Here is a 20546-nt window from a genome sequence, read left to right on the forward strand (position 1 = left end):
CAAAATCACAGGAAAATGTCCTTTTCAAAAATGTACGGGTATTTAAAAATGCATTTCACGTATTTCCCCCTACTGTAGAGCTTGACGGAGCTTAGAGGTCATTGAAATAACCCCCATTTTATACATAAGAATGTTTGACCCCATATAACAATTCTTAGGCAGACATGGAATGGAGGTCTAGGAATCTTTGTTCCCAATGAGTGTTTTGGTTTTTGTTGCTGTCCGTTTGCACATCTCCTCTGCGATGAAAACTCAGTTTCAAGAACAGAAACTTGGTTATGGGATGAGTACTTTTGAAACCATATCCCTGTGTCCTTTTTATTACTATGGAAAGGTAGCATAAGTGCTCAGTAATCGGTTAACGAGTGAATTCGGGTTTTTGAGCTCGCTTCTCTGTGAATGAATGTCAGTCACTTGGGCTTAAGTGGCAGAGAGCACAGAGGCAGGTTCGTCTGAGGTACAAAAATGGCCCTCAGCACGGATGCCAGAGCATTATTTTATCAACATTTTACCTGTGTCACACTTACCCCTATACCAACATGAAATCTCTAATGAGCTCTCCCTCTGGTGGCTAAACTTTCTTCACTTGCGATTTTCCTGCAGAAAGCAGAAAGGAAATGGGAAGAGAAGAGGCAAAACCTGGACCACTATAATGGGAAAGAGTTTGAGAAGCTGCTAGAAGAAGCTCAGGCCAATATCATGAAGTCAATTCCAAACCTGGAGATGCCACCAGCCATGGGCCCACAACCAAAGGGCGATGCCCCAGGAGACAAGCTAGAACTTTCAGGTGAGGTGCTCCCAGAGCTGGGCGGGCCGGCTGCTGAAGCACGTACTGGCCAACAGGCCCAATCTCTCACTTCTTGGGAATTTTATAAAATTGTGAAATTGGAAGAATGAATCCTCAGGTATCGCTAGATTCTCATTCCCACTTTTTAACCACAACCACCCAGGGAAACTGTGTTCTGCATGAGGGTACTAGAATAGTGCCCAGTAAGGTAAAATTTAGATCCCTAGCTTCTACATTTCCTATGAATTTATGACACTTCACAGCACCAGCTGGGAGAATAAGAGGGCCGCATTTAAAGTAAGAGCTTTTCATATGCTGCGGGAGGAAAATGCCAGCCTTTATGAGCTCCCAAGGGGATATTAGATCATAACGCGAAATTGCATTTTTTAAATCAAAATTATTAGGTTGTATATTGAACCAACTAAACTATGGAAGTTAAGCATCAACGTGTCACTAACAACATAAAATAACTGTTAGAAAACCCAGCCTACTCAATCTGCAACCAACAAGCCCCATGCCTTACTCTGATTTCAGAGCTGTGTACAAAGACACGATTATACTTGCAGCCCAGGGTCTCAGAGCCACGTTCAATGATGCCTGGTCCAGGAACTAAAATTAATTTGCAAAGGAATCGCCATCCTGACTTGCATGCCCAGGAACATGAAAGTAGATACAGTTTATAACCACTGACCTCCTTCCCCAAAGCTTCTCTAAAATTCCACTCACAGAAACTCTCCCATCAGTCTGTGCTAAGTTTTTCACCTCCTTTCCCCACCTGCCAGCTGTGTGAGGCCTGTTGAGGGACCCTGGAGGGTGAGGCAGCACATGCCCGGGAACGAAGGGGCCCGGGAGGGGCGGCTCTGCTCTCCCCAAGATGGCTTTTCTCCCAGAGTTCCCATGACGAATTTCTCACAGCTTAGGATCTACCCCCTTCTATTTCTCTCTGGCCTCATTTGGCTCCTTCCATGATTAATTTTGTCAGAGAGTCCCTGGGTGTTTTAGACTCACAAGTAAATTATAAAAAACAGTTATAAGTTGGAACTGTTCCTTCTCCATGATTATAAAAGCAAAAATAATAACACGACATTTTGTTAACTTACCGCATTTGGGCTTTTTATTCCTTCAAATTAAAAAAAAAATTGCCTGAAGTAGTTTTAAAAAATTAGTCCCCGAAGTATTTTTCACTCAGTTAAAATGTTCTTGTTGTTCTCTTTATTTTAATTTTATTTTTAAGTAAACTCTACACCCAGCATGGGGCTTGAACTCACGACCCTGGGATCACAAGTCACACGCTCCGTTGACGGAGCCAGCCAGATGCCCTTGGTTTTTATTTTTTTTAACACACGGCCTCGTTTCTTATCAGAAAGAGTCCACTAATGTGCAGACTACGAGAAACGCATAAGGGTACAAGCCGTTACCTGCAAACGTTGGTTTCTATCACTTTTACTTACTCGGCATGGATTTTTTATTTGTGTTTACTACTGAGGTAAAATTCTACGCTGAGGGTTTAAAAGAAAAAACTTTCTGTATTTCCTCTTGTGCACACCGACTACTTCGATAATGGGAACGAACCGCTAACTCGCTCCTGCACAGCATTGGAAAGTTTTAGGGATTGTAGCCTCATTCCGTGTCAAGGACAAATTACTCGCAGAGCTGTGTGTTACAAAGACCAAGGAAGACTTGATTCAAGACCACTGCAGCAGGGGGAGAGAAACTGAACTCAACTCTGAAGGCAGCATATCAAGGCTAGGGAGATTCTTGCTAAAGGCAGGCCGAGGGCTTGGATGTCCAAGGCAGGGAATGCGGAACCAGATCAGATGTCAAGAACAGGGGGTTCTTGCTAAATTGACTTAGTAGAATTCTTTGCTAAAACTGGGCTGAGCCGACCAAGGACAAAGCCTAGTGGAGAAGAGGGCTCGGAGGAGCCTCACCAAATCTGGTCAAAGAGGCAGTCTTTGTCATTACACAGGAGAGGAGACCTGGGCCCACCCCCAGGGCCCATCAGCCTGGGCTAGCCCCTGGAGGGGCCCACAAAGCTGCTGAAGCCATCCCCAGGCTGGGCTGCTGGCTTAGGAACCAGCCAGGTGGCCCAGGGCTGCTTGGGCCTTGCCACCTTGCACCCTTATGCATGAGGCTAGAGCCGTCCATGACGCGTAATCGTGGGCATTTCACCCCGATGATTTACCCACCTTCTATTTACAATCTTAAGTAGAAACTCCTCAAACAGCTCTGACTAGGTTGCTCAGAAGAGAGCAACACATTCCAGGGAGGGCACCGTGTTTCTAGAGAGAGCTGGGGCAAAGCCCGCTTGCGAGGGCTGACCGCGTAGTTCTGGTTCTCCCGCTTTAGTGAGCTCTCAGATTGAGTGCTGGTGAAGGGCAGAGGTGAGGAATATTGACTGAGAAAGGCAGGAATGGGGCCGACTGTTTAAATTTTATTAAGTGCCTTTTGGGGGCAGTTTTCTGGAGAACGCTAAGCAGATATCTGCATTTTCTGACCTTTGGCGTCCATCTTTATACCTCTGTAGTTCTGTTTACGGCCTCCTTTCATTAGCAGAGAACACTGTCCAACCACACAACCGTGACCAAAAATCCACTTTCTCACTGACTTTGTTTCCTGTTCCATCTGCCTCCTGCTTGCCTTTTGGCCCTTCAGTGGCCAGATTCTCGTAGCGTCCACTGGTCTGGCCCCTCCTGCTCACACTGTCTTTCAGACTTGAGGGATGGAGGCTTTAGAGGCTGTGCACGGGGCTCTAGATTGGTATTTTTTTTTAAGATTTTATTTATTTTGGAGATGGGGGGGTAGGGAGAGCAGAGGAAAAGGGACAAATAGACTCCACACTGAGTGCAGAGCTCACCGTGCAGCTCGATCCCACGACCCTGAGATCATGACCTGAGCCGAAACCAAGAGTCAGCCACTTAACCGACTGAGCCACCCAGGTGCCCCTGGACTTGTCTTTAGGCTCCAGTATTTCATCTCTCCAAGTAATACCCAGATTTTTTGTTGACTAAGGATAGCTCATACTTGCATTTACAATAAGCCAGTATGCACTACTCCAAATGCTTCCCGTATATTAAGTTATTTCATCCTCACAGCACCCCAGTGGAGAAGATTATAATGATACCCATTGAACAGATGAGAAAACTGAGGCAGAGAGAAGTTAGTTAACTTGTGCAGGATCTTTCTGAGATTTCACGTCAGTCAGGCTTTAGGGTCTATACCTTTAATCGTCACCATAGGGAGAGACTAGACAAATGTTTAAGTCAGAGTGCATCGAATTTCTAGAAATACACTGTTCTGGACATTATCTTGCAAAGATTACTTTCCAATGACACACTGTTTTCCAGAAGACTCTCCAAATTCAGAACAAGACTTGGACAAGCTGGGGGGTAAGTCCCCACCTCCTCCTCCCCCGCCCCCTCGGCGGAGCTACCTGCCAGGATCAGGGCTCACCACCACGAGGTCCGGCGATGTGGTCTACACCAGCAGGAAGGAGAACACCACCGCTAAGGTCTGATGGGTTAAGCACTGGTAAACTGGTCTCTGGGTTCAAATGATACCCTTAGACAAGGTTCTATGTCTTCTCCTTTAGAACCCAACAGGTAGTAAGGCAGAGGAGGAGAGACTTGACTAAGCTAAATCACAGGAAGGCCCCACAGATGGGAAAATGTCAACCGGTGTTATTGGACTAGACTCAGCAGCTCGAGCTTTATCCTTACTTGACTTTCAGCTGCAACAATGTAAAGTGCAAATCACAAGCTACTTCCTCAGCAAGACGGCATAAGATTGAAAATGGGGGGCGGGGGGAGGAAGCTAGAGAAAGACCATCTTAACAAAGTTACATGAGCTAACACAGTTGTGAGAGGCTGTCCAGAAAGACGTTCAACGGGTTTTAGTTTCCACTTCACTTGTCAAGTTTTGTCTTTTGTGCTATGTGAAATACGATTTCGAGGAGACATAGTACGGGCGGGCCTTTCTTAAAGGCACTGACTGTTGAGTAGTTACAATTTTATGAAAAATCTTCAATCCCTTCACCAGAATGACAGCTTGTACAAACAAAAAACCCAAACTAAACGTAAGGGGCTGTTACCGTCTTTGAACTCGAGTTGAAGAGGTAGGTGGCCAGCACGCCAGACAGTAAGGGATCGTGTGTTCTCGTGATCTGGCCCTCTTTTTTGCCAGCACCCGCAGGGGTTAAGCCACTCTCTGTGATCTGAATCTTCCACAGGCAAGCAGTGAAGATGCTGGACCAAGCCCCCAGGCTAGAGCCACAAAATATCCAACGGAGGAGCCTGCTTCTGCCTGGACCCCACCCCCACCACCAGTCACTACCTCCTCCTCGAAGGACGAGGAGGAAGAAGAGGAAGGAGACAAAATAATGGCAGAACTCCAGGTACGTGGCTGAGGTGACGGACTGTGGCTCCTTGCCTCCCTCTCTAGGGCTCTCTGGCCGTGTCTCTCACAGAGTCATTAGCTAAAGAGAGCTGGCAAGGAGTCTTGGGACTTAGGCCCCAAAAGCTGCATCTTCTGGCCTTGGCTTCCACTTTTCCAAGATGGTGCTGAGGTAGGCTCTCAGGGTACCTCACAACGTGTGTAAGGAATGGTCATTTCACAGAACAGCTCGGGAAGTTCATACAGAAAATCAGTTGCAAGTTTTCCTAGCTCTGGCTGACAGGATTTACTTTCCTTGCTTTCATTCTTAATAGTCGGCTTCATTTCAAAAGCAATTAAGACAGGGATCAGAAATACCAGCCATTGGCTTGTCTTCATAAGGACTGGCCAAGGCCCACTTCAGGTGCGGTCCCGTCCTTTGGTTGGAATACTTAGAATGGCTGCCCTTAGGCCTCTGCCCTGCATACCAGGCTGCCATTCGGTGTCAGCATCATCTTTTCAAATATTCTGACAAGGTGAATGATTCCGTTTCCCATTTTCTTTGGCCTGTTTGAGAAATGATAGTTTATTTATTAGCTTTGGATTTTTATTTTTTAACTAATTGACACAGTCCATTCATAGGATTAAGGATGGGGTAAAGAAACTATACTCAAAGCTTATCCCGCATTCAAATCATGGCTATGAATCTACCATTGGGTGTACGTTCTAAGAATTTCTCTAACCAGAGACATACGCACAATTCCCAGACCACAGTCTGTTCATAGACTATTTTATTTTGACGCATACCTATTGTGGGGATTTTTTTTTTCCCTTTGAATGGTCAGATGGTCAGACCACAACCACACAGGGCTCCAAACCATGCTGCCCGTTCACTAGTATACTCGTCATTCTGTGCAGCCCCACGATCTGCTCTGTTCACATGGAGTCAAGAGAACTTGCAAACTGTCATTTCTACCACGGCCGTTCTGTTTTGCCTTCCTTGGTGATAACTGCCAAAATTGGGCTGTTTGGATTTACAGGGCTGCTGGTTTGATCTGTCAATGTGTGTGAGCCCTTCCGAGCCTCACTAAAACTCCAGACTGGCCTGGGACATCCCTCCCGCCAATCAGCTTGCAGGCAGGGTTTCAGAATGGTTAGAGAGCATCATTCCTAGGGAACGTAGATTGTTCGGGTGAGTGACGCGTACAAACAGTTAAGAGGGTGGAGGTGTCCGTCACTCCGCGACCCGGTGAGGACCCCCTGGCTGAGGACACTGGCGTTGACAGGCCTGCTTGTTGTTGGGGGTTTGGGGCTTGGCCGAAGATGTGTAGGCATGTTCTGAGACCATTCATGGTCGCATCTGCCGCAAAGCAGGGTATGAATTGATCGCGGCCCAGTTTGGTTCAAGTGGGTGACAAAGCACTAGATGATTTTAAATCCATGTGAGGTGAACAGTCACTACTAATCCAAGAAGCAGCGACTTTTAGGCTCGTGAATAATCCTGCACTAGCCCCCGAACAGAAGTCGTGTGTTTGCTCCAGCCGCTTAGAGCTCACAGCTTGAGAGCATTTCCCTCCACGGAGGCCTACAGATCGCGGATGCTTTCTTTGACTGCAAGATTTCGAGGCTGGAGTATTTGGCCCACTGTATTACTGGTGGTTAGGTAATACTGGTGAATACGTGCTCTAAGCCTAACTTAGGCAAAGCCAGGCAGCCCTCCTGCTGGGGAGGGGGGCAGGGACCCTACCTGCTGCCTCAGAAGGTCACCCATGGGCTCTTGATGCCCTTGAGGCAGGACAAGGAGCAGGTGCGGCCTCCTACATGAAACTGGGTCACCCTGCCTGTTCCAGGGTACCAGGCATCGGAAGAAGCCACAGGCTCCAAAGTCCAGGGTCTGACAGCCCAGCGGAGATGGCGAGTGGCCTTAGTGGGCGTCTCCAGAGCCGGCAAGGACTGGAGTGTCTAAGGGACTGCAAGGGGGAGCCAACACTGCAGGCACGGGGAGCAGGTGGCGTAGGGGAGAGCAGGCCGGGAAGGCCCCAGGCACTGGCTTCATTCGTATTTTAGGACCGTTCTGAAATAGACAACTTGGCGTGGGCATGGGTTATTCTTTCTGCCTACAGAGTTCTTTCCAAAGGACCATATTTGACATTAAGAAAATATGAGGCAATTATTTGGGATTTTTTCATTTAAATAACTCTTCTTTAATCCCAGCTGTGCATGCGAATTATTTGGGGGAGTTTAAAAAAAAAGAAAAAAATGCCTCTGAATGAATTCCAAATGACTTATTCTCTGGGTGACACCTGGGTAACAAAATAGTTTTTTAACGAGGTGACATGTAGTTGAGTTGAGACCCACTGATTCCAAGAAGGCGAACGCTGGGGTTCTTCATCTTTCTTGCTTTCACGATCGTATTGTCCCTCCACTCTGCCCCAGAGACACAGCCTGTGCTTTCTGGCCGCCTGAGAACTGGCCTTCCTCACCCCCTGTTCACGTGAGCCGACGCAGGCTCCTAGAACCCAAATGAAGAGTTTTCAGGCCAGGGCTGGAGGCTCAGGCAGCCCCGAGGCCGCTCCGGATCCCCCAGGTGCTAAAGGGCATCATCGCTTTATTCTAAATGCGCTTCAGAACCCCTCGGAGTACGGGGTCCCTGTTACTACCAGGACGGTGAACCAGGGTGAGGATTACTTCTGTTCTAAGAGTCAAAGGTTTGAAATATCCTGGGCCCTCATTTCTCTGACCTCAAGAAAGTTGGTAAAAAGAAAAGAAAATGACCACGAAAAAAGAAAGATAGCTTCTTGTCTTAATTCATTTACATATTCAACATTTTTTAAAGGTCAACACAAGAAGCCCTACTAAGTGCAAATCAGGTTCTGGAAGAAAGGACATTCCTTTCAAGGCTTCTGTCCGTGAATCCTGCCGGGCACAGCCACGAAGGAAGCCTTTACCCCCGGCTCAGCGCTCCGCTTTGCTGCCTGAGGCCCAAGTGCGAGCCGGATTTACAGGCGCTGTTCCCTGGCCTGGCGGGACCTGCCTACAGGCCTGGGCTGTGGCCTCCCTGCCTCCGGACTCCCTGCCTCTTCCCTCCTCCTTCCTCACTGCACTTGGATCCCCGTTAACCTCAGTATTTTAATCCCTCAGGCATTCCAGAAGTGTTCCTTTATGGATGTAAATTCAAACAGTCATGCTGAGCAGTCCCGGGCTGACAGTCACGTTAAAGACACTAGGCCGGGGGCCACGGTCCCACCCAAGGAGAAGAAGGTAACGTGGCGGTGACACATTTGCCACACAGGCCGATGGTCCTTCTTTCCTTGCTCTGACACTAACACCGCTCCTGCGTTTGTCCTTCTGTGCCCTCTCTTTTTTTCCTCTCACCTTTTTTTTTTAAACTAATGGAGACACAGCCTTAGGTTTAATCAGAGATTAATCAGTGACCTCTGTGTTCCTGAGCTCAACACACAATAGTCTATGCAGAATTTGAGGCATTCTCTTCTCAAACTGAAGAGTATACATACGCCTTGCAAGATTTTTCCAGAACTCCAGAAAAAAAAAAAAAAACATCAATCGAGTATGTAGCACTTTTTCTTATTTTTCGCACGTCTTCTAGGTCCAACACACTTGCATAGAAGTAGCTGCAAACCTTGGCTTCCAGGACGAAAACACACAGCAGAGCTGTGTACCCACCACCACCCACAGGTTATTCATGGAAACTTACACATACATATTTGCGCACAAGGTCGAGAATGCCAGACAGAATTTCTGTTAAGTACTGCACATTCTCAAACTATACTTGCAAGACAGTAAGTCCAGTCTAGCTTTAGCGTTAATACGCACTGTGGCATCCTAATGGCTTCAAGACAGAGGTCCAGGTTCTGGAACAAAATACTCTGTCATTACGTAAGTACTTTAGGGAAAGGACGTCAGCCAGATTGTCTGAACGTCAGCTTTTTAAGTCGCATCTAGAGTTTTTATGATTTTTGGATGTAGAGTCATCTTACCTGAATGAAGCCTCTGTCTCCATGTCAGGATTGACAGCTTATCATGACCAACTCAAGTTCTAGCATTTTCCACCAGGAACATTTATTTCAGAAATTGAAGGTTCTAGCATCCCCTAGATAAAGTCAAACAGATCAGCCACCGTACAGCCTAATACCGACACCAGGTGGGTATACCAGAAAGCTCAGTGAGGGAGATAGAGGATCCCAAGTCAGAGGGCTGTTCTGACATAATATTTCAAGAGATACAGTCCTGGGGCACAAAGCTACCAGCCGTGAGGCCCTGCCGAGGAAGATTTTCCTGTGAAGAAAATCTGTTAATTTGGATTGAACCCATGACACCATATTGGAAATACATTGCTCTTTCAGTCTTTGGGATTGCCCTACATGGCCTTATTAAAACCAACTCATGAAAGGCCCTCGCAGACCCTGAGTCACACGGCATGCCTGGGCTAATGGGACTGTTTCTGGCTAAAACACTGCCTGGGAACCGGGAAAAGATCCCTCTAGAGAAAATCATTTTCTCGTTGACTTTTGCTAATTGGCGAAAAAGTTGCATGAGATGTTTTGCCCTGCAGTTAGAAAGCCACATCCTTCCAGTCTCATTCAACTCAATCAAGAGCCTATCTGATAATAAGCAGGTCTGTAATAAGAACCTTGTAGGGACTTACATGCTTCTTTTAGATCAATATACTCAGATTGACCTATTTCATAATAACCGTGAGAATCAGACTTGTCCCCAGATTTGTGCTATTATTAACCTCTCCCTGGTCTATTCATCTACTGTTCTATAAATCAAATATTTCTTTAAAATTTTCTCCTATCGTCATGAAGCACTAGCCTAGTATTTCACTTGTATGCAATTTTCCTGTAACTGTGTCTCTGATTTTGGTTTATTGCCCATATTCATTTTTGAGCCTGCTACACAGTTGTCTGAACAATCCAGATCTCAGGACCTATAAACAGGTATTAAGAGGGAGGCTTAATTACCTTTGACGCAGAGTCTTGACCATCTGAGATCACATCTAAGATGTTGTTGTGAGGTTACGTGACATTTGCTACCAAGCCACCCTGGATAAAGTTATCGCACCTGCGTTGATACTCTCATTCTTTTTTCTAGCCCAGTGACCAAAATGACAGGTCATGTGAAACCTACCCTTGACATCTTTATCTTAGCTTTCCTCGGAGTTTTCCTGCTATTACATCTGTTTTAACATATGTATGTCTCTGCGTGACATTTGAAATACTTAACAAGGGGTATGGCATGGGCTCGGACCAATCATGACAGAGTCCAGCCCGACCCCAGGAAATGGGTCAGCAGAAGGTCAGCCGCACGGGTGTCCTACACGTCAATTCCTTGTCCAGTTTGTGGGTAAATTCTCACTCGAGTCCTAGCGTGGTATGCTAACTCCATGTTTGGGGTCAAAACCTCATTTATTCTTAAGACCTTTTACTGTATGTGTTGTTTAATAATCCAAGTTTAAAGTCCCACATTAGACATGATGTTGTTCAGACACACCCACTGAATCCTTACACATATTTGGGGGCCTTACTGGGAGGAGGGCAAATTAAACAGGAGGTGTTGGGTGGCTAATGCCCCTTGTATCCTGTACGGTGTTTCCATGTGATTAATACTGACTTTGTTGTTTGTGTGTCATTCCTTGAATGTGTATGGACGCACTTTCCATTTGTAGCACGGCAGTGGTATTGTTCTGGGTTCACTTTGGTGGGGCCTGGTTATTGTGCTTTGTTATGTTGTCATGGCTTTAACCAAACAGCCTCCTTGGGATTGTGTCCCATCTATAAGCACCATTTCCTCGTGGGCTTCAGCAGCAAGAAGAGAGGGCGGCAGTGCCTGGGAAATGGTGAGGCACAGCTAGGGTTAGTGTCACAGCAGGGCCCGAGGGGACAGAAACACACGTGCCGGAAAAGGCCACGCTTCCTGGTCAAGCACTGGCCACACCTGGTCCTCACCGCTGGCTTCTCACACCCTGAATCTTGGTGAGACCTCAGAAATGGACCTTCGCTCCATGTCGGAGGATTGAGAGACTAAAAGCTGAATTATGATGTCATGGCCATCATTTTAGTCTCACTTGTCTGCTTTGGAAATGTTTAGACATTTTGGCAATACTGTCACTCTGAATTTGGATTTGATCGCCTTGGGTATTGTTAGTTTGAAGGTTACTGTAACACGTTACTTGGCAAGTCCAAGTGCAAAATGCTGCAAGTACCTTTTCAGTCTGTCCTTTGACCGGGGAGTGATTATGGGTTTTTTTCGTCTCCAACAAATGCAGAGTCCTTATGGGACAATTTCCATAAGAGAAGCAGAGATAGTACTGAAATACCTAGCTGGAAGGGACGTGGAAAATCTCCTGGTCTAGTTCCTCGGTTTATAAGCAAGAAAACTGAGGCCCAGAAAAGTGAAGGTAACACAGTTAAGTGGCAGCTCTGGCTTAGGATGAGAATCTTCTGCCTACTGAGATATTGTACTTTCGACAGCGCCACACCCCTCTTCCCGTGTTCGATTCTGCTAGGCGCACAGTCAGATGCTGGAAAGAGAACGTGTTGATGCAGAATCGGTCCCTTTATTCTCTTAACTGCTCCCTCACAAAATTCGAAATCCTTAAAATACTTTGCTAATTGAGATTTTCGTCTTGTGCAAACACAGGGCATTTTTGGAAGTTGGAGAACAAAGCAATCCAAGGTAAACAGAGCTATACAGGCTTTGGACTGTGTGTAACAAATGTGCTTGGCCCGCATGGTTTGGAAGTGTAATTAAAGGAACAATTTAGTGATAGTCCACTTTGGGGGGATGTGGTTTTGTGGAGTAACATGTCCTACACTATTCTACCAGAATTTGGAATTTTTCCATGAAGACCTGCGGAAATCTGATGTTGAATATGAAAATGGCCCCCAAATGGAATCCCGAAAGGTGAGTTTAGCAGATCTGTGTTCCGACTGATACCGTGCAGATTAATTACCTTCTTTTGCAGATCCATTTCTGATTAATGTGTGTGGTTTCCCTCCTCCATTGTCCCTCTCAGGTTACCTCAGGGGTTCTTGGACCTCTTGACCATCCTAAGTGGGAAATGGCAATGGGGAATGGTATTTCTGAGGCATCACGAACCTCAGAGTACAAAACAGACGTCCTAAAGAAGGAAAATTCCATATCCAACAAGAGTTTATTTAGAGACAGTAGAAACTATTCCCAGAAAAACGTGTCTAAGGTCAACTCCAGCTACCCTGGCACGAGTCCGTCGGAAGTTGAAATAGACAAAGGACCTAAGAGCTCTGGACCACAGTACCCTGTATCTGACAGTGAGCAGAAGACAAATTATGGAAAAGCAAAGGAGATGATGAGTCTGGAAGGACCAGAAAATACGGATAGGTGTGACCTTCCCTCTCCCACTAGGTCAACTGAATTGAGCCCGTGTGATGTCAAAACTCAAGATCAGGGGGTTCCCATGACGGAGTTCGGCCAGGTCGTTCTAAGACCCAAGGGGGCGCGGCATGCGAACGTGAACGCCGGCGAGGACAGGGAGTCGACCCCAAGTTCTCCCACCGAGGAAAATGCGACCCCCGACAACATTGCCTTCATGATTACCAAAACCGCAGTGCAGGTGCTCTCTAGTGGGGAGGTCCGCGACATCGTGAGCAAAAAGGGGGAAGATGTACAGACGGTTAATATTGATGCCAAAAAAGAGACAACTTCCCAACAGGGAGGAACTGAAAACGAAGAGCCAGTCGTGTGCCTGGACAAGAAACCAGTTATCATCATTTTTGACGAACCCATGGACATCCGGTCCGCATATAAGAGACTTTCGACCATATTCGAGGAGTGCGATGAGGAATTAGAGAGAATGATGACAGAGGAAAAGATAGAGGAGGAGGAAGAGGAGGAAAACGGAGACCCAGCGGTCCAGAACAACAGGTCTGGAAAGTTCCCTGGGGAGGCGGCCTCCGGCAGCCACGGACCCGCACAGCAGGCTGACCGTGAACGACAGCCACACTGCCCGTCGGCCGAGGCTGACACATCAGGAAGACGGGAAATGAATAAAAGGGAGCAAGGCAAGTTCAACCAAGCAGATACTCCAAGTTCAGAAAGCAAGGGCGATGGGGCAGATGACCAGTTTGAAAACCCCAAGAAGAAGTTTAAGTTCAAATTCCCTAAAAAGCAGCTGGCGGCCCTCACTCAGGCGATTCGCACAGGAACCAAGACGGGGAAGAAGACCTTGCAGGTGGTGGTCTACGAGGAGGAGGAGGAGGACGGCACCTTGAAGCAGCACAAGGAAGCCAAGCGATTTGAAATCACTAGGTCCCAAGCTGAAGACACCCCCAAGAGCGTGCTGAGGAGGCAAGAGCCACCCAGTCCGGAGAGCACAGCTCTGATTTCCAGAACTGATGAAATTAGAAAGAATACCTACAGGACGCTGGACAGCCTGGAGCAGACCATCAAACAGCTCGAAACCACCATCAGTGAAATGAGTCCAAAAGCCCTAGTTGACACTTCATGCTCTTTCCACAGAGATTTTGTTGCCAGCTCACCCCACATGGCCCCAGAGGCCTCTCCCCGCTCCCTGCTAGCTCTGGATGAAGCTCCCACTGCCCCAGAGCCCCCCTCGTCCATACCTGCGGCTTCACGTAAGGTATCTTGGTCTGATGGAAAGTGGAAAGACCCAGCTGCTTTCTTACATCTGCCATAATCACCATTAGCAACAGGTGTCTTGTGATTGACTTGCTTCCTTTCAGGTGGCTCATTGTGTTTTGTTGTTTTGTTTTTTTGTTTTTTGGTTTTTTTTTGTCTGTTCGCCACGATCCCTTTCTCTCACACTTTCTCCCTCACCTTCAAAACAACAACAACTAGGTGTCTAACAGCTAATCGATTCTCTTTTTACCTCTGTTGCTGATTGGTGTTGGGTAAACGCAAGGACGCTGGGTCGGTCATTTGCTGTTGAAATGATTGCTCTGATACTCACATTAAAATCCGTTTGATCAGTAGTGGAGCAGTTTATTCTGTTTGATTCTTCAAATTAACCCCAGTGGTGTCTCCTGATGTCCGTCTCCTAGATCTGTCCTGCATGTAGGGCTGTGGCTTCTCACGTTGACCTTCTCTGCACACAGCGGGAGAGCCTTGGCGATGACCCGCTCACGTGCCTCTCCTTCTCTTCCCCTCCCGCTGCTCCTTCCCCCAGGGCTCCACTGGGACCCCGCCGACGAGCAGGATGCCAGTCCCCATGAGCTCCAAGGGCAGACCCGGAAGCCTGGACAAGCCTGGCAAGCAGTCCAAACTGCAGGATCCCCGCCAATATCGTCAGGTAGTTTTACCTTAAACCCAATTTTGGATGGACGCTATTGCAGTTAAGAAGCAAGTCACTGACTTAGTTTATACCAAATATTGTGTTTTCTTTGTAAGATGTGGTTTACATAGACATCCTGGATCTGGGGCATGAAGGAAGTCTAAAAAACCTTTGTTACACTTTCCACCACGCTTTTGCATGCTTGCAGTAAAACACCTTTTACTTTGTGACTCCAAAGTTTAACTGTTAACGCAAGGTGCCAGGCCCATTGGCTTTTCTTTGGTGAAGGGAGTGGTTCGTCAGAACACCTTGGGAACCCGAGACGGACCTGTCCTTGAGCTGCCCTGAAAGTCACCAGTACTAACGTGTATGCTGACCGCACTGCATTGGAGGCACATTAACTGTCCGTCACGATGCCCCAGCCCCAGTCCAGTAACCACAGCCGCATGGCCAGCCTAGTACCCGGGATGGGAGTGGGATGATACGCCTGTTCTCACCGACACCTGTTCTTCCTTTTTTCCCCCTCTTCTGCACATCCTGCGCTCTGTCCTTTGGGGGTTTCTGCCAGGCCCAGTACAACAGGACTTAGCTCAGGCCTTGAACTGGTTTGGTCTGGTTTGGTCTCTGTTAGGTAATGATGCTCAGAAGGGCTGTGTTGCCAGACCCTGTGAACCGATCGTGTTACCAGCTTTCTGACAAACTGTCTCCCGCCATCTTTATTTACAGGCTAATGGAAGTGCTAAGAAAGCTGGTGGGGACTGTAAGCCTACTTTCCCCTCCTTACCTGCTTCTAAGATTCCAGCCCTTTCTCCCAGCTCTGGGAAAAGCAGTTCTCTACCCTCTTCTAGTGGTGACAGCTCTAACTTGCCTATTCCACCCACTACTAAACCACCGGTTACTTCTAACCCTCTCAGCCCCCAGACAGGACGGTCTGCTCCGTCTGCCTCCCTCATCCCTTCTGTCTCTAATGGCTCCTTAAAGTTTCAGAGCCCCACTCATGCAGGTAAAGGCCACCATCTCTCATTCTCACTGCAGACTCACAACGGCCGAGCAGCCCCTCCCTCCTCCTCCTCCTCCCCGCCCTCCCCCGCCTGCCCCACTTCACTGAATCAAGGTGCCAAGAGCATCAGAACCATCCACACTCCCGGCCTCACCAGCTACAAGGCACAGAACGGAAGTTCAAGCAAAGCCACCCCATCCACAGCAAAAGAAACCTCTTAAAGGCCAAATCCTGTTAGGCACAAGTCGGAGTTACATTTAAAAAAATATATATTTTTTTTTTCAACAACTGTTTTCCCAAAAGAATGTACCATATTGCTGTACTGTTTGAGGCTTCACGCTAAGTATGTGCTAAATACTGGATGACTAGATTTCAGTAAAGCTCGTTTGTTTTTTTTACTCTGTTGCTGTTGTAATTACATAGTGTTTACTGTCTATATTCGATACCTGTTACGTGAAGTAAGCATGTGTTACGAAGAGTGGCTGGCAGGAGAGAAGGGTGCGTGTGAGATGGGGGGGGAAATGTATTCAGCATGTAAAACATGTATGATTCCAGAATTTTAGTATGTTTTGTACAAAAATATTTTTCATTACGGAGACTAGACGTGAACAGAGAAATACACAAGTGTGACTATACAAATTGTAAAACAGATACTATAATATTTCCTTTTATTTTAGTGTTATTTAGCTTTATTACAGATTTCTATTTTTGTCAAAACTTCATGGTTCCTTTCGAGATCTTTTTTGCCAAAAACATTTTGATACTATAGCATTGTACATGTGAAAGTAGTGTGCTAGGCGATATGCCCGTGAACCTCTACACAGCCGACCCCGAGGCCCGTGGAGAAGGCAGTTTAGCACACCAGTTACACTGCCATGAAAATTAGGTATGATAATTTGCAGCCCAAGCAAGCGAGCTTTCTTTGCTTTTCTTTCCTTCTCTTTTTTCTTTTCTTCTCCTTTTTTTTTTTTTAACATATTGGAATTCTCTAGTTGCTTTCCTTGCAGTATCGAACCCCTTCCTTTGTTTTCGGAGACCTGGTAACCCACACAATTGCATTGTGGATTTTAACATGTACACTTCTGTACGGTTCTGTCAACTGCTCAACTTTTGTACATATATAAATAGACATCCGAAATACTGTATGTGACCGCACAGAGTAGTTTTCCCACACCAAAGTTAATTTTTATGCATGCTTTAAAACTCTATCTCGGGACGGGCAGAAATGGGGGCTCCCCATACATTTTTAAAAAGCAACAAGTTTGCACAGCTAGAGTGTTTTTGTAAATAAATGTATTTGTATAACACAATCATGTAATATACAGAACTATAAGCAGAGACTTTGCAAAACTAAATAAAGGGCTGCATGCTTGTTATTTTTTTGTACCTTGTCACTCGAACTACTTCCTAGTCAGAGAACAAACGTGTCTGCCGCCGAGTTCAATGGTTTGGGTTTTGAGGGCATTGTAACCTCTCTGCGGCTGACCCGGGGCTTGCCCAACAGAAAGCAAACCTGGGTATGGAGTTTCCACCCTCGTTGACCAGAGGGGCTCGTATTACTTTTCATTTTTTAATTTCCAGTAGAAGTAAAGTAGAAATAAACCGTCTTTGTCACTATGATCTGGAGTTCTCAATTTTCAAAAACGTTGGTGTAGAGGGACATGGGCGAGCTAACGTGACTCTCCGTGTGCTCATTGGAAAATGGGAGGAACGGTTAGTGAAAATAACACTGGAATGATGAATCACAAGCAAGAACATGTTATTCTTTTTTTGCCTCCAAAGTATTTAACTTGGTTTGATGTAAAGGGTAAATGATTATTACTTGGGCGCCTGGTTGTTAGTGGTCCTTTGCTTCAGGTGTACAGGGCTGGGATGCCTGCATCAGAAACAGTATATTCTATCCCTGCTCGTTACATTAACTGTAATCACAGGGCTCGGGGAGGGCTCAGGAAAGTCAGCATCTTAGAGTGTTGAGGCATCAAATGTTCCAACATGCCAATCATGTCCCATAACAACTCAACAACTACATTATGTTAAAATGCATACAGTGGCCGGCTGACTCATGCCAGTTTATTTGCTCCTCTGTATGGACAAGCCACAGGTGGTGGCTCCGGTCCTCAGTTTACCCTCAGACTTCCCAGAGCACTGACAAGGATATACAGGGGATGGTCAACCGCAGCCGATGTCAGGAAGGATGGGGCGTGTCCCCCAGGTGAGGGGAAACTCCACACAGCTCAGGCATAACCCTGAGACCCAGCAAAGTGCCTCCCACCTCCTCGGGACATTGGAAGGAAACAGTCCAAGTGTGCACGGGCTGCCTCTGACAGCGCTTCAGGGAAAGGCACCTTGGTTCCTTTAGCAGCTAACGTGGGTTGTAAGATGAGCCGCTAACTAGCAGTCTTCAGATTTTGTTAAACCACTTTTAGCCTCTGACTACATTATCTTTGAAGCCCATCACTCAACCAACAGATTGTAGCATCTGAAAAAGCTCTCTTAGAAGTAAACCAGAGGGGCCTCTCAGATCCCTTCAACAATCCATCAGCCCGTGCTGTGTGCTGGCTGTGCAGCCTGGGCATGCCTCAGTTTCTCCTAATGACAGAACCTACCTCATAGGATTGTTGAGAAGATTAAATTCAATGTGTAGAAAATAATCTTAAGACAGAGCCTGACAGGGGCGCCTGGGTGGCTTAGTCGTTAAGGGTTCGACTCTTGACCTTGGCTCGGGTCATGATCTCAGGGTCATGGGATTGAGGCCCTCATCCGGCTGCACGTTGATCATCGAGTCTGCTCAAGATTCTCTCTCTCCCTCTCCCTCTGCCTCTCCCCACAAAAATAAATAAATACATAAATAAATAAAATATTCTTTAAGATTAAAAAAAACACGCCTGACACACATGCACACTCGGTAAGGGTTGGGATTGTTGTACTTATCAGCGCTACACTGATAACTGGACTCTCTTCCTGCTCTTAAAGGGCTTCCATCTAGTTGTGGGGGGGGGCGCCACCATGGGCAGGCGGAGAAGTCAGACGAGCCTAACGGTGGGCAGCAGGGGTCCAGAGGAGAGGTCGTTCGTGGAGGAGATGGCATCTGCCCCCCCCCCGCCCCGTACAATACAGAACTTTTAATAGTGTTAAACCACTGAAGAGGCTGTTTTTCTTTCAGTGTTACTTGTGACTCCGACTCTTTCCAAAGTTAAACAAAAGATTGACACGGTCTTGGAACAAAGCCAAGGTCCTAGAATCATGGCTACGAAAGAGTGATCCTTTTGCAAGGTTGCGTTTTCAGGATTGGGAGAAGGTGTACTCCCAAATCACCCTACCCAGGCTCCTCAAATGGTGGGAGGAGTTGATATCCATCCCTGAGCTGAGTACCAGGGGCAAGACCCATGGAGAAAAGTAGACACGTCCCCTGCGCTCCCAGAGCAGCTTTGGCCATGCCTGTCCCCCAGACTGCTTCCCAAGTGCCCCACTCTGTAATTCAAGCTAACTTCTTCCCCTTTCCATGGCTCTGAAAATGCAAAAGCATTTGAGAGCAATCAAGAAGCTTTTTTGGAGGGAGTGGAGGAATGCGGACTGCTTCAACCAAAAATTCCCGAGGTCATTTTGCAGAAGCAAGCAGGTGACATTGCTGGGAAACACACCCCAGGCCACAGGCAGCGGTGTGCTCTGATCTGTGTTCCTGAGAAGTTAATGTCCAAAAGAAAGAAACTGATCATGCGAGCACTTTTGAGGAGGGAGCCCCAGATCTGCCAGGGCTCACAGCTATCTGGCTCGAAACAAAGGCTCATCCTGATGACCTGAAGGTTGGAAGGTCAAGTTACGCTCGACACACTGCACGGAGAAGGCAGGGGAGCTAGACTTACACAAAATGCTTAATTTGTTTAATTGCCTAGAAGTGATGGGGAAGTCCTTGATCCTGTGTCTGCAGACACATCGACAGTACCTGCCATCGGCTTCTATTATGGGCCACGTTATGCTAAAGCTATTTGCACATATCGCCCTTTAATCCTACCAAAACACTTGTGAAAAAATTACTGTCATTACCTCTTCCCCGTCATGCTGTGGGAAACAGGCTGAATAAGAGAAAGTGTGGGATGTGCACCTGGGACGAGCCTGAGATATGGGCACTCGGTCGTTCTCGGGATGGGGGCCCCTCAGGTTGTCTCTGAAAGGACTTACCGAGCAGAGATTAATTCCTGGACCAAACGATACCATCTTTATTTAAAAAAAAAGAAAAGAAAGAGGAAAAAAAGAAAAAGCTCATTCATTTAGGCATCATTACAAATTTTGGCTGCCTTACCTTCAAAAATGGGTAGGTAGAGAGCATTGCGCTTAGGGGGTTAATATTCTCATCCAGCGTCACTTGGGAGGCAGGTGAAGCTGGGTCCATACCTGGGATCACCGAGGACTTTTTCCCTAAGCAGGTGGACTAAAACCTCAAGGCAGCAGGGCCAGACCGCAGTGAAATCACCCACCTGCCAGAAAGGCCCCACCCCAGGCACGCCCACTTTTTAAAAACCACGCCCATGCCCCGCCTACACGCCACTAGGCCACGCCTTTCTCATCCTCCATCCTGGTTGCTACAGCACCTTCTCCACTCAGTCCCTAGGGGTAAAGGGCTCCCAAGCGTCCCTCAAAGGCATTTCTAGGGGTTTTGTTTCTCGACACTTCCCAGGCACAGGACTTGTGAGTGGGCAGTTCAGCCCCTCAGAGGGTCAGTCTTATCAGATCCTATGGTTTCTTTTCAATTACAAACGCTTTGTAGGAAATAAAATTCTTGTTGATACATCCTACCTACTCACGTACTTTCAAAACCTAAGCATAACAATCGAATGCCCTAACGGCGATACAACGAAGCCGTCACATGCCGCACCAATAAGCAGAACACAGCGACCAATGCATTTGCTTGCTTTGGAGACTCAAGCCCCATGAATTCTGTTTGTTGATGTGACTTTTCCCCCAAAGAGTGGACCACTCTGTTTGAAGCTTCGAACAAAGCAAATTCTCCCTCATTTTACACCTTCTTGGAAAATTTTTTGCATACTTTAAGAATGCCAAAAAGCTTATTTGTAAGGCAGAATTGGCCTGTAGGCATA

At 46.9% G+C, this 20546-nt stretch overlaps 1 protein-coding gene across 1 annotated transcript in view; it reads left to right on the top strand.

The window, feature by feature from the left end:
• The window catches only part of KIAA1217 (KIAA1217 ortholog), a 290928-nt gene extending 274168 nt beyond the window's left edge, over nucleotides 1–16760 (top strand). The window contains exons 12-19 of the mRNA XM_034644365.1: nucleotides 604–787; nucleotides 4135–4298; nucleotides 5016–5180; nucleotides 8300–8419; nucleotides 12008–12085; nucleotides 12198–13799; nucleotides 14346–14468; nucleotides 15177–16760. Coding sequence (XP_034500256.1) covers nucleotides 604–787; nucleotides 4135–4298; nucleotides 5016–5180; nucleotides 8300–8419; nucleotides 12008–12085; nucleotides 12198–13799; nucleotides 14346–14468; nucleotides 15177–15671 — 2931 coding nt within the window. The 3' untranslated portion in view covers nucleotides 15672–16760. The remainder of the gene's footprint in view (nucleotides 1–603; nucleotides 788–4134; nucleotides 4299–5015; nucleotides 5181–8299; nucleotides 8420–12007; nucleotides 12086–12197; nucleotides 13800–14345; nucleotides 14469–15176) is intronic.
• The last annotated feature ends 3786 nt before the right edge of the window (nucleotides 16761–20546 follow it).

This window comes from Ailuropoda melanoleuca, chromosome 15, assembly GCF_002007445.2.
Source record: "Ailuropoda melanoleuca isolate Jingjing chromosome 15, ASM200744v2, whole genome shotgun sequence".
Lineage (NCBI taxonomy): Eukaryota > Metazoa > Chordata > Mammalia > Carnivora > Ursidae > Ailuropoda > Ailuropoda melanoleuca.